The 13,502-nt window shown below is 43.3% G+C and overlaps 1 protein-coding gene across 2 annotated transcripts; it reads right to left on the bottom strand.

Moving 5' to 3' along the window:
* Window positions 1-12,588: 12,588 nt before the first annotated feature.
* On the bottom strand, window positions 12,589-12,954 carry Psmg4l1 (proteasome assembly chaperone 4 like 1). Of its 2 annotated transcripts, XM_039108533.1 has the most exons (2): window positions 12,775-12,954; window positions 12,636-12,710 (listed from the first exon to the last, which is right to left on the bottom strand). In XM_039108533.1, exons 1-2 carry the CDS (start codon window positions 12,952-12,954, stop codon window positions 12,636-12,638), a joined length of 255 nt encoding a protein of 84 aa, XP_038964461.1. The 2 variants fall into 2 exon arrangements, with proteins under 2 accessions (XP_003749885.2, XP_038964461.1); XM_003749837.3 differs by having other exon boundaries at window positions 12,589-12,954.
* Window positions 12,955-13,502: the final 548 nt, after the last annotated feature.

The raw sequence follows: 13,502 nt of genomic DNA on the forward strand, positions 1-13,502 counted from the left end.
AATATCACCAAAATATACCTAGAAAAACACCAAAAATAACAGAGTCACAACATAGGTTTGGAGGGAAACTGGATTCCAGATGGAGAGGATTCTAACGTGGCAGGAAGTCTCTCCTGTGCGCCGGGAAGTCACAAGTAGACCTGGGGATCTACATCTCTCCAGCTATTCTGATTGCTTTCTTTAACAAATACCTGTTTGTATGTGTGCACATGCATTGTTCTGTAATTTAACTCAGGTGCTCATGGAAGACTGCAGAGGATGTCTAATCCCCTGGATTATCCAGTGAGCCACTGGAGCTGTGTGCTGGGAACTGAACCTGGGGCCTCTGTAAGAGCTGTATGTGCTGAGCATCTCTCCATGACCTTTGCTTTCTTTCCAAAAGAGGGTGGAGCATGAAAAACTGCTACTTACAGAAGGATGACTCCAAGATGTACAGAGAGAGTTGGTACAATTGGGTTGCCCTAGTAAGTAAGATTCAGGGACCCTCTCAAAGGAAGGGAAAGATACGTATTGTAATTCGCTGAGGAATACTTTCTGCCTTTGAGATTAGGAAAGGAAATATTTCAATGGGAGCATACAAAAGAAGTAAGGAAGGCACAGGACCCTGGAAGCCAGACCTTGGGGATTTAAGAAATTGTTCAGCAGAGCCTAAGGAGATGTCTTAGTCAATCAAGTGCTTGTCATGAAAGAATACATGAAGACCCCAGAACCTATGATAAAAAGCGGGGGATAGGGCGGCATGCTAGTTCATGCTTACGATCCCAGAACCTCAGGCAAAAACCCTGAGCTTCCTGACCAGTTAGCCTAGCCATGTCATGGAGTCCTGGGCTATCAACAGATTCACTCTCACACATCCACTGTATTGTTTTCAACCTTAAACTTACTTGCACAGTGTCTCCTTATTCTGCACAGTGCTGGATGCTCAGAATTTTCCAGAGAAGATTTGTTTTATTGCTGTTGCTGCTGCTGATTCCCTCACTTCCATCATGAAATAGGGCTCCGGGCCTCTCCAGAGGATGTACAGAATTCCAGCACCAGAGAAGGACTACTGGGTCATCCTACCGTGAAGATTGAGTAACTACTCAGTGAAAGATGGCTATTGTGGGACTATTCTGACTATTGAGGCATTCAGCCTGGACAACCAGGTGACACCAGCTTATCTGCTTCTCAGGTATGATTTGGCTATTGTTTTACACACACACACACACACACACACACACACAAACACACACACACACACCATGCACCACACACACACACACACACACACACACACACACATATATATATATAATATATAATATATAATATATATAATATATATATATAATAATATATATAATAATCTCATTGACTAAACCTCTAGGGACCCCATCAACCACTCTGAAAGTTGAACAAAATGTATGGCAGATGTTTCTCTCAGCCTTTTCTTCTGTGAGGTTACTGTGTACATCCAATTAACTCTGCCCATCTTGTGAATGGTACATGGTCCTGAAAGCAGGTTAAACTAGGGAATAGGTAGGAGTATGTATGATCTTTCAGGTCACCCTATAGTCCAGTCTCCTGTGGACCACATTGTCCTGTCTTACATTCATGAAGACCTCTGCTGGGCAGACTGCCATCTCTCTGTGGGAAAGTTAATCTCAGATCCTGTAGCAGCCCCTGCCATCTACAGGCAGAGAGTAAAACACAAAGAGAGCAAAGGGAACGACAGGACTCCAAATACTCCAGTTCATGGACTTCTGGAGCTCCCGTTGGATCAGGTGTATTGTTTTCTGTGTAAGAAGTCACCACAAATTTAAACCTAAGATGATGAATATGTCTAGAGATTCAAAGTCCAAACTCTTGCAGAGCTCTGGTCCTTCCACACACAATAGAGGAGGGTGTTCCTCAATGTCTCCAACTTTGGTAGCTTCCCTGGTCTTCTAGGGTTTGTGATGGATGGCTTGAACTAATCCCTGCTTCTGTCTCTGTACCATCCTTTCTGTTTGTCCTTTTCTGGGGTCCTCTTTTTAAGTATAAAACTAACTATGTCTAGGGAGTCTAGGAATGGCTCAGGTAATCCAGGATTGGTTCCTTCAGTCGACATCCTTAGCTTAAACTAAACCACGAACCCTCTTTTCTATGTGATGTTCTGGGCAAAAGATCCAGAGTCTTGATGTGGACTTCTTGAAGGAACTCTGGTTTTGACCCACCTGGTGGAAACAAAAATATAATTTAATTTTGCATAGCCCATGATTTCTCATATTGCCTTTTGTGCTCTCTCTGTCAGGTTTGAACTTTTATTTGTGTTAGAAACTTGAAACTCAGGGACACTTGCCCATGAATACTGAGACAGAAATCAGAGCCTCCACATTCTGTCTGGCTTCAAATTCACTGAGTTCTGTGGGTTGTGGAAGGTTGGGGGACATTACATTCTTACTAACTGTGCTCTTGGGTAACACACCACCTCTTTGTGGCTCAGAGAATCACTGGGTGATAATGTCAGTCACATCCTTTTCATTGTTCCCCTCTAGCATCAAGAGACATCTAATGCTCAAGCGGAATTGCAGTGTGCTTTAAACAGTTATTGTCAGATGAAAATAAAAAACCCTCTTTGACTTTGAAGCCACTTATAAACACTTCATGAAAAATATTCTGCTTGTGGAAGAAGGGGACTCTTAGTTTAATCCAACTGTGCATCTCCCAGCCCTTCTATCAGCCATCATTCACTCAGTTAAGGTTTCTAGGACATGATTTGTGATATCTTCCATAGCTTCCAAGGACTTCAGCAGCATGCAACACACTCCGGGCATTCGTATTGGGGATGGGGAGTAGCACTGGGTGGCCAGAGGATAGCATTGTTCACTCAAGTAGGCTCTGCTACTTGCTCTGTGAACTCCAAGGATCCACCTGTTCTGGTCTGCCCAGTTCTAGGATTATTAAAACAAACAAACAGCCCAGATTTCTTAAGAGGTATTCTGAGATTGACCTCCAGTCTTTGAACTTGGAAGGTCTGCAGTTTCCTGACTGAGCTGCCTCCCAGTTCATGAAATACCCTTTTCAGTGCCGAGACTTAGGGCTAACAAGGTGACTCAGTGGGTAAAATCTCTCATGGTGCAAGCCTGATGACTTGTGTTTGTTGCCTGGATCTCATGATGGAAGGTAAGAAACAACTTCTGGGTGTTGTTCTTTGATTGCAAAATGTGAGCCATGGCATGGGCGTACTATCTGTGCACTGATAAGAGAGAAGGCAGAGAGGGAAGGGAAGGGAAGGGAAGGGGAGGGGAGGGGAGGGAAGGGAAGGGAAGGGAAGGGAAGGGAAGGGAAGGGAAGGGAAGGGAAGGGAAGAGAAGAGAAGAGAAGAGAAGAGAAGAGAAGAGAAGAGAAGAGAAGAGAAGAGAAGAGAAGAGAAGAGAAGAGAAGAGCAAAGAAAAGTCTTAGATTTAAAGATGAAGCTCAGGGGTAGAGTAATTGCCTGGGTGCCCTCCAATATCATAAAAGATAAAAAAATTGAAAAGAATAAGGAAAGGGGTAAGAAAGAAAGTAAAATAAATTTAGCTCAATAAGACTATAGAATTCAACTGACTTTGAATGCGTTCTCGTTAATTCTAGAAAGCTGGAGAGTGATGGTTCTTAAGTATCAGAGTCTTTGTCAAAATCACCTAGAGAGTTTGTGATAGCCAAAATTCTTATTCGGAAGGTCTGGGGTGAATACTGGGGATTTGCATGTCTAACAAGTGCTGGGTAATACTGATAGACAGACCAGGGATAACACTTGGAACATCCCTATTCTGGGCAAGCAAACCCTGACTGGGGGATTTGGGACCTCTGCTGCTGTGGTATTTTATGAGCAATGAGTGTAGTCTATTGGCTGGATAAATACAAGTAAAACTATCATTCTGTGGGCTTGTTTAAATATTTTGATGTTGAAAAGAAATCCTCACTCTTAGAAGATTTTAGTAATCCTTGAACAAAAGCCAGAAAGCCAATCAGGCTTCAGCCCTGCTGCCAGCGCTGCTCTATTGGCAGGAGTTTCATCAGTGTGGTGCTGAGAATGACTCACACTGTGCACGTCGGTGCAGTGGAAAAGCCTACAGTGTGTCAGAAGTGTTTGTCTAGACAACGGCAAGAGACGAGCAGTACCTGTGCCTCCTATTTGTCGGTGCTTTTCATTTAAACACTGAAGCAGTTGCTCTTTAAGACGTGCATCCCCCTCTGGCAACTCTTGCACTTGGACAGCTCTGAAGATCCCCTGCAGGCAGATGATGCCCTTCACACCTCCTGCTCTGCCACCCCTCTCTGACTTCTCTGACAGAGATGCTGTTTCCAACTGTCTTTTTGACACCTCCCAAGGATATGGCACCTGCAAATTATACTTAGCACTCTCAACAATGAATTGTCGATTCTCCTTGCTTCAACTGCTCTCATCCCATCTTTCGTAAATGTTACAAACAGCTACCCTTGTGTCTGAGGGAAAGTTCAGGAGTGCTCTCCTTAGCTTGTTTGTAACATCCTACCCATCCTGAAGGTAAGGCTGGAGAACTGGTTGAGCACTTGGCCCTGGCTACTTAGCCAGAGAACCAGGATTTCATTCACAGCACCCACATGGTGGCTTACAACCGTCTTTGACTCCAACATGTAAAAAGGCTTATTGATCTTACACTCTGAATGCATTTTCTTCTGACCATCGTCAGATTTCCTCAAAATCATTGTCACCTCTCCTCTTTGTTAAGCCAGCCTCCTCACAATGGTTGTCCTTACTTCTATTCTTTTGCTATTCCAACAAAGAGCCATGAGTCTTACCTTAGCACATTAAGACCTTCTATTATTTCCTATTTTGTGCAAGGGAAAATTCTGATACCCATTGTCCCACGTGGTCCTACCTTGTCCAGTTGCTGCTTGGCCCACATCTTAGTGCTACAAGTCTCTTGCTAATTCTGTTCTTTCTCCATTTCTCAAAGGTCCTTCTCCACTGTACAGCTGCTCCAATTCTCTGTTTCTTCCAGGCCTTGTTTGTTCATCTGATGCTGGGTAAGGTTCATGCCAAGGTGGCTGGTCCTCCCAATGACGCCAGCCCCTCTCTAGAGGTCCCAGAGTAGGAACTCTAAACCACCCAGCTGCCCTCAGAAGCCTCAGGATACCATCCCCCTGGCTACATTGGTGAGTGCTGTGGTATGTCATGGAGGGACTGAAGTGCCTTTTACTCCAGACCACAGTGTATTCTGTGGGAGAAGGGAGCTGGCTTGAGGCAGGAGTCTTGGGATTATCTCCATGTCCTGGATTTGTCTGGGGTTTGCACTTGAGAAGCTTTACGACTCTCTAGGCATTTCTAACGTCATCCACAGTTTTGTTGCACATTCTGTAAACCAGCTTTGAGAGTAAAATGCCTCTTATTTTAAGATAAACACTGAAACAGAGAGCAAGGGTAATATGGCAACGCAGAGTGTTGCCGTGGGACACCAGAAGTCTGGGATGGCTGGAATGGAAGAAGGTAGAAAACATGGACAGAGTCCCAGGACTTTACCTGTGAAGCGGTGAATGACCCACAGTAGTAGCCTGGTATTCCTATTTCAGAGACCAATTCCTGCTACCCTCCTGTACCAGGCTCTCTGAGTGTGAGCAGGGGTAGCCCTTGGAGTTTCAGCAGTGCAGTTTGAAGTGGTTGGAAATTCTGTTCACTCCCAGGGCAGGTAGAGAAGCTAAGACAAGCTTGACAAGAAAAATCATGCATTAGGCCTGAGGTCTTAGATATCTCTTCTTCCTGTTTGCTGTATGTTTGGTTTCCAAGGGCATCAGTGATTAACAAGTTGGGCATTTAGCCCTGAACACTGGAAAGTATCAACTGCTTCTTCACTGCAGGGAAGCCTTTATCCACATCATCAAGATTCCTAGAGCCCAGGGAAGTTGAAGCTCTAACCCCCTAGTGTGTCTGGATTGAAAAGGGGACCTCAGAGAAAGTAATTAGAGATAAAGGCAGTCATGGATAATGCCTTGATCTTGTGTTTCTACGAGGAGATATCAGAGACTAATTTATTTGTCTCTCTCCCCACTTCAGTTTCCCCCCTCTTCTTCATATTTACCCTCTCCTCCCTACTCTCTACACTTCCCCCCTTTTTACCCTCTCCTCCTCTCTTCTCTCATTTCTTCCTTTTCTTCTGTCCTTTTTTCTGTCTCTCTCTCCCCCTCCTGCACCCTTTCTCCCCTGTCTTAACACGCGCATAACGAAAAGGCCAGGAGTGCATAATATGCACTGTTGAAAAAGTGTAAGGACCTAAGTTGAGATCTTCAGAACCCATGTGAAAGTCAGCATGGTAGGGCATGCTGTAACCTCAGCACCAGACAGACAGACTGGCAGCTTTCTGGGGCTTGAAGGCCTCCAACCTGGCCAATCAATGACCTACAATTTCTGTCTGTCTCAGAAACAAGGTAGAGGGTGATAAAGACAGTCAGCATCAACCCTGGTCTGTGGAGGTGAGTGCACACATGTCCCCACACACATGTACAAACATACACTGCAGATACACTATCACACACACACACACACACACAGAGAGAGAGAGAGAGAGAGAGAGAGAGAGAGACAGAGAGAGAGAGAGACAGAGAGAGAGAGAGACAGAGAGAGAGAGAGAGAGAATGAGAAGATAGCCATAGGCAAGGATAAATGTCTTCATCAGAAAACAGCCCTATGAGAAAGGGAATAACACTCGAAATGTATATAAGAAATACTCAAGTTAATAAAAAAAAAGAAGAAAACAGCCCTGTTATTAGTCTGATCTTGGGTTTGCAGCTTCCATAACTTCAAGAAGGTGGATACCTTTATGGAAGCTTCCCAGTTGGTCGCTGTTATGGCTTCCTGAGCAGACTAGTACAAAGAGTTCACCAAGTTGATTAATATAGATATAATACTTGAGAACAAATTTCAGTCTCCTTCATCTCCCAAGACACCTAACAGGACATAAGGCTCTTGACACTCATCATCTCAAGCAATGTAGGGACTAATTGCTTGTCTGTTACACTATGGCACTGGTTTGTTATGGTCTAGCTTGGGCTACTACAGAGAAAGCAAAAAATGAGGTAGTATTAAAGGAAGGGCAGCAGACACATTTTGGACATCTCCTCATATATGCACATGTGTGAGCTTAGTGTTTTTCTAGGCACTAGGAAAGCAATGATGAGTAAGTGCTCCCCTACCCCTTGACCCCTCATTTTAGGAAATCATCTACTGAAAGGTGAAATGCTAATTGCTAGTTATATTTTTTCTGTTATCTATGAAACTTGACTTATGAGTCTAAGCTATAATTTTCTTCTTTAAAGTCTCAGGTATTATTCAATTTTTTTTCATTTTTTTCAGAAGACAAAGAGAAATTTTCTTTAATATATTCTACCTGGAAAGCAGCCAGGTAGCTAATGAGAAATCTAGAGAAGTCCAAATAGTACATCCTGTATAGCTATCTCTCATTCTATCTGTCTGTCTGTCTACCATTTCATGGAGAAGCAACATGAAGCCAGTAAGCAAACAGCAAAGTAGGTGTTAGCAGGGTGCAAAGAGGGAAGAATGGAAAGAAACAAAGAAAACCTTACACTCGGCCAACTCTTCCTTCACAATACCCCTGAGACCTGGGGACAGGGAATGACAACTCCATAACTACACAGAGCAATTTCCAACCTAACATGTTCAGGGGATCCTGGAAGTTCCTTTGCCTCTAATCCCAGGTTAGGAAGCCATGAATTTAGTCAGGAAGATGCTTGACTGTATCTTCTACTTGTATGCCTTTATAGACTATGGTTTTTAAAATTATATACAAACACTTAGTGCATTTTTATGCTTAAGGCTTAATGCAACACCAATGAGTGACAGGATAGAAAGCAAGAGGAGCTGCACCATGCAGAAACCAAGGGAAACCTTCCAAGTTAGAGCACAGAGGCAATATCCCCAAACACCACCTTAAAGAAGGCAGGGTCCATCCTCATCTGGGCTTGCTGAATTGAGAAGTGACAGTAGGTCACACTTTGCTTACCTGCAAAACAACACCTCATGGCCTAAGAGGGCTAACATTCCCTCAAAGTTTCTTCCTTCTATCAGCTCAAGAATTTTACAGAATGGGCCTGGCTTATGAGGAAAGCAGGAACCTAAAGTTTGAATTTTGATTTAGACTTTCAACACAGAGGCCTAGGTAGGAGATACATGATGGGTTGGGAACATGTGTAGAGGAAGGATTGTAGGAAGGAAGAACTGGAAAATTCTCTGAAGCACAGAAGAATGAAACAAAGTAGGCTTCATAGCACTTCATCAGACACCTACATGCAAGTTTGTCTGCAGACAGAAGAGGTTAGCAATTTGTGTGAAGGTCAGAAATGGAAATGAGGACGAGTAGCTGGGTCTGTCACACCACACGTGAACGGGAGATAATCTAAGGTCTAGAAGAGGGACATGAAGAGCCTCTGACTGGTGCTTTGAGGTTGTCTGAGTCTGAGAGGATAATTCCTTTAGTTCCAAGAAAAGAAACTCCTTCCCATGTGTTCTGAAAATCCGAGATCAGCTGTGAGAAGCAGGCCAAGAGTCCTGATGTCTCAGAACACTCATGATGGGCTCCACATTCAGAAGTATGTGGTGTTCCTAGCATGGATGGGTCTAGTCTAGCCTCTGGTTCACAAACAACAGGTCCCCCGATAAGAAGAACTTTGGACTAAGAACTGAATGTTCAACATGGTTTTATCAATCGACCATTCAGTCCCATGAGCCAGATTTCAGTGCACTGTGGCTCTGCTGTCCGTTTAATCCCCAGAACCCATGTAAAAGATCAAACAAATAAACAATCAAACGTCATCTGCACATTGTCTTTAAAAGGATAATGGTGGGTTAAGCAACCACATTGGAGGTTATTCTCTGGTCTACACATGCATAAGTACACATGTAGAAACTCACCTATACCTTGTACACACACACACACACACACACACACACACACACACACACACACACACATGCAAGATTGCCAAGAAGGCAACTGAAGAGCACTGTGTTCCATGCCTCCTGGCATGGGGCTCCGTGTGACCACATGGTTGCTCTTCAAGATGTCTGCCTGAAATGAAACCACATTGTTTAAGTAAACGTGGTTGTCTTTTGTTATTTACAGCCGTGACTCTAAATAATAGAGAAATTGGTACTGGATAGCATTATATAAGAAGCTATAATTCGGAGATCTGGGCCCAGTAGGACAAAGAGCAATATAAGCAGTAATGATTTCCCGATCCATGGCCTGGAGTGTGAAAATGAATGCCAGGATTATTGTCCATAGTTCTCTTTAAGATTGGGCTCATAAAAGTCTTTCAAGACTACTGCTTTGAAAGAACATGAAGCATGTGAGACTACAGAAGGGGATGGGGTAGAACTCCTGCTTCCTGGCTTGGGGTACCTAGTGAGGTTCAAGGACTTTCCATGACCTTGTTAAAAGAATCTTCACACAAAAAACAGCCTCACCATGTAAACATATAGGATGGCAACATACAACCGCTGAATTCACTTCCTTATGATGCGCTCTAAATGGAAGTAGTCGGGGAACGAGCTATGAGTGACTGACAAGCTGGGAATCGGAATGGGACATAAGGAAGGGAGCCCTAGGGGCCTTGAGAGCCATTCTTGTATCCATGAGCAGAAGGCTCTCTGTCATCCCACACATCAGTTAGGCTTAGCCTGAAAGCCATGCAACTCCTTTGACAAGTCACTTCTCTCTGTGCCTCGTCCCAATTGTCCACAATTATCTGCTCACCTAGAACTACAGACCAATTTCTAGATACCCCAAGGTGTCCAATTCCAAAGCAGATTCAGAGCAGGGCTGTCTCACCTTCCTTACTTGCATTAAATGCATCTGGATAGTTACAGAGAAATCATGTGGAGGCTTACAGATGAAGGGGGTATAGGTTCACTTGGCCTCTGTTGTCAAGACACAGTATGCAAGTCTGAACAGCCAAGCTCTATTCTTATACTCTTGGTTGGCATATGGAAATCCATATTATACTGTACCACAAGTAAAATACAGCGTATATGCCATAAATTCTCTAGTGTGTTGGAGAAAAGAAGAATCTGAGAAATCTGAGAGATGGAAATGCTGAGAAAGTTTATCATGGGTGAGTGCCTTCACTCTATAATCTGGAGAAATTGGAGCCTAGCGCACTGCTGTCAGGAATGTAAAGTGGCACAATCACAGTATTAAAAAGTACAGTAGCTCATCGAAATCCTTGAAACAGAACTATCTTAAACTCACAAAACAATACCATTCCTGCATGTGTGTCAGAAGGATTGAAATCGGGACTCAAACAGATCACATGCGAACGTGTTGCGTGTTTGTAACAAAATCAGTCACAGAGGTAATAAGTTAAAAGCAACACAGTCTGTCATCTACGAGTGAGTCAACAGGAGCTGAGGTAGATAGATACTATGCACATATATAATTATAAAGTAGTATGTTCATTTAGTCTTTAAAAGAGCATTCTAACACATTCTACAACGTGGACAAATGTTGGGAATTTTACAAAGTAAAGTGGGCCAATGGCATAATGAACAAGGTCTATATGGTTTCCCCTTGTGATGGACCAAGAGCAGGAAAATTCACAGGGAGGGAAAGTACCATGGAGGTACACTGGGGTGAGTGCAGTGGCTAAGGATTATTTAACAGGTGGGGACTTTCAGTTTTAGAAAATAAAAAAAGTTTTGAGGTAAAAGGGGTACTTGCTGATAGATGTCAAATCACATGAATGTACCAAATAAATAGTTCATATATAAACTGATGAAAATAGTAATTTTCCCACAATGATGGAGTAACAATCTAAAATTAAGATTCAAGTCAAGTCATGGCACCTCAGTGGGATCCAGTATAGTCATGTGTCGCTTAATGATGGGGGTGTGCTCTGGGAAATGTATCTTTGGGCAATCGTGTCATTGTGCAAACCTAATGGATTATGCTTAAACCACCTAAGGTGGCTACAGTGTCAGTAGACAACCTTATCTGGTAGGACACCATTGGGTATGTGGCCCATCACTGGCTGAAGTGTCATGCTGTATGAAGTATGTGACTGTATTCATCGCTGGGTTTCTGAGACTTCAACAGTATTTCCCCAGAAGTGGTCTCATGGCCAAATTATGAAATATGCCTTTTTGCTATAGGAACTATTAAGTCCAAGAAAAGGTCAAATGGCAGTTCTGAGAACTCCATTTCCTTATTAAAATACTGGGTCATTAGCAGCATCACACTCCAGAATGGAACACAGTTTTCAACACTACAAATGTAGTGGTTCTGACAAATCCCTCTTTAGTACACGCATGCGGACCAGTGCACTGGTTACTTTCCCATTGCAGGAACAAAACATCTGGCAGAAATAACTTAATAGAGGAGGGCTTTCTTTTAGCTCACAGGTTTATACGTTTGTCTGTTTATCCTGGCTGGAGTGGCTCAGTTTGTGACAATGGGGACTTGCAGCACAGTATATTCATATCTCTGTGGCTCAACTATGAAGCAGCTCAGAGCAGAATCCAGAGGACATGTCACCTTTAAGGCTTGTTCCCCTGGGACCTATTTCTAGTAACTAGGGTATAGTCCAAAATGTTTCAAAGCCTCCAAAAGAGCAGTATCCAGTGGGAAATTAATGTTCTAACACACAACAAGCCTGGGCAGAAACCGCTCACATTCACAAACCCCAAATTAATAAATGAAAAAGACTTTTCATGAAAAAGAAGGCTCAGGATGCTATCTTATCAAGGGATCCTGTTTATCTTGTCCATCTGGAGGCTTCTGCTCATTTGATAGAAGAAATTAAGTCTTTAGGCTCTAGAATGTAGATTTCTCTACTAAATAAAAATACATGATGGAAATGAACACGTTCTCACTGTAGAGGGACAGTAGTCCAACTTCTTGGTCTGTCAAATGCTGGGTAACTCCTGTGTCCACCTGTGGAGTGCATGCTTAAATGAGGAGAAATTCAGTTCCCATGCTGGTCCACTGCTTTGGTGACATCATGGTGGAAGAGGCTCTTCTGTCTCGGTCACATCATTCCTCCATAAATCGTGGATTCCATGCAAGATCCTGTGTACTCACTTGTCATCTCTGAGGCTTATGAAAAAGAATCTGTGTGTAATCTGTGCCTGTAAGCCGTAGAAGTTTTCCGTTGGTCCAGGAATCTGGGTCATTTTCTTCCAAAGAAGACAGGGCTGGAGTTGTTATCATGCATTGGTGAGAAGGAGTTCTTTACTCAGATTTGATTTTGTAGGCAGCAGTAACACATCTGCGTGTGCAGCTCCAATCCACTGTTCAAGGGATCCAAATACATTCCTACTGGTACCACAAACCAGAGAAGTTGTTCAGATAGTCCAGGTCTATAACACTGTTCCGAGTTCCAAAACTGTTGAGACTGTCAAAGACATGTATCAGTTCATGTCAGGCACAGTCCTTATAGTGCCTGTGAAGCCTCAGGAAGACCATTGTTGAGGACAACGTTTAAGATTTGTGAGAAAAAAACAAGTAATTACAAGATTTTTTTTTTGAGGACAAAAAGCAACCTGTTTATTTCAATGTAATTTATATACAAGTTACAAACTCTTCCTTCTGCTGCTCAGAACTTTTCCAGAAAGGTCTCCATTTCTGCTTTGATCCTGTTTTCTATGAGTAATGTGAAGTTATTGTCTGTACTGGAGAGGTTGTAGTTGACAAACACCTGTTTGCTGGTCTTCCTGGCTAAGCACTGAGTGAGGTCGGTGGATGTCATATCAGAAGTGTCTCCAAAAAGGGAGGTGAACACAAGGATGGAGTCGAAGCAGCTGCACATGGCCACTGTGAAGTTCCGTAGATGTGGCATTGCCCCCACCCACAGGAAGAGTGAGTCCATCAGCCTCATGACATGAAAGTGGGCGAGCTGCTCCCACTGCCTCATGCTGAAGTTGTGAAGTGACACGTCCACAGCGGCTGGAAGTTCCTCCATCCCTCCAGCCACCGGGCCACAGCAAGGAGACCAGGCAGGCACCTAATTACAAGATTGATGTGTTAAGATGTTCCCCATGCCCATGAGACTCCAAAATTGAGTGAAGGTTCTGTGTATAGAACCAGGGTTCATACAAGTAATAAACACATTTGTCACAAGTGTGATCCTACACATTCCTGAGCACAAATTTTTGACTCACTGTGCCATCCCTCCTGAATGTTTTGACATATACTAGAGATTCTATGCAATCCCATGTAATCAAATGATCCATGATGAAACATCACTGGAGCCTGGTTTATGCCTCTGAAGACAGTTCTGATTTAAATCTAAGCATGACAACCTGAATCAAGGGTGCCTCCATTTTATGGGAAAGAAAAGAGCTCTGAGGAGGCAAACTAGCAAGTTTTATTTTCTTGAAAATGAAAACAAAACAGCTTGCTCCCTGAGGTCTCCTGCTGGAGGGATTCAAGTTCTAGGAACAGGATGGTCTATGACCCCAATTCTACAATGACCTTATGAGACCCACCAAGATATACTCCAACACTGTG

This window comes from Rattus norvegicus, chromosome 4 (genome assembly GCF_036323735.1).
Source record: "Rattus norvegicus strain BN/NHsdMcwi chromosome 4, GRCr8, whole genome shotgun sequence".
Classification (NCBI taxonomy): Eukaryota; Metazoa; Chordata; class Mammalia; order Rodentia; family Muridae; genus Rattus; species Rattus norvegicus.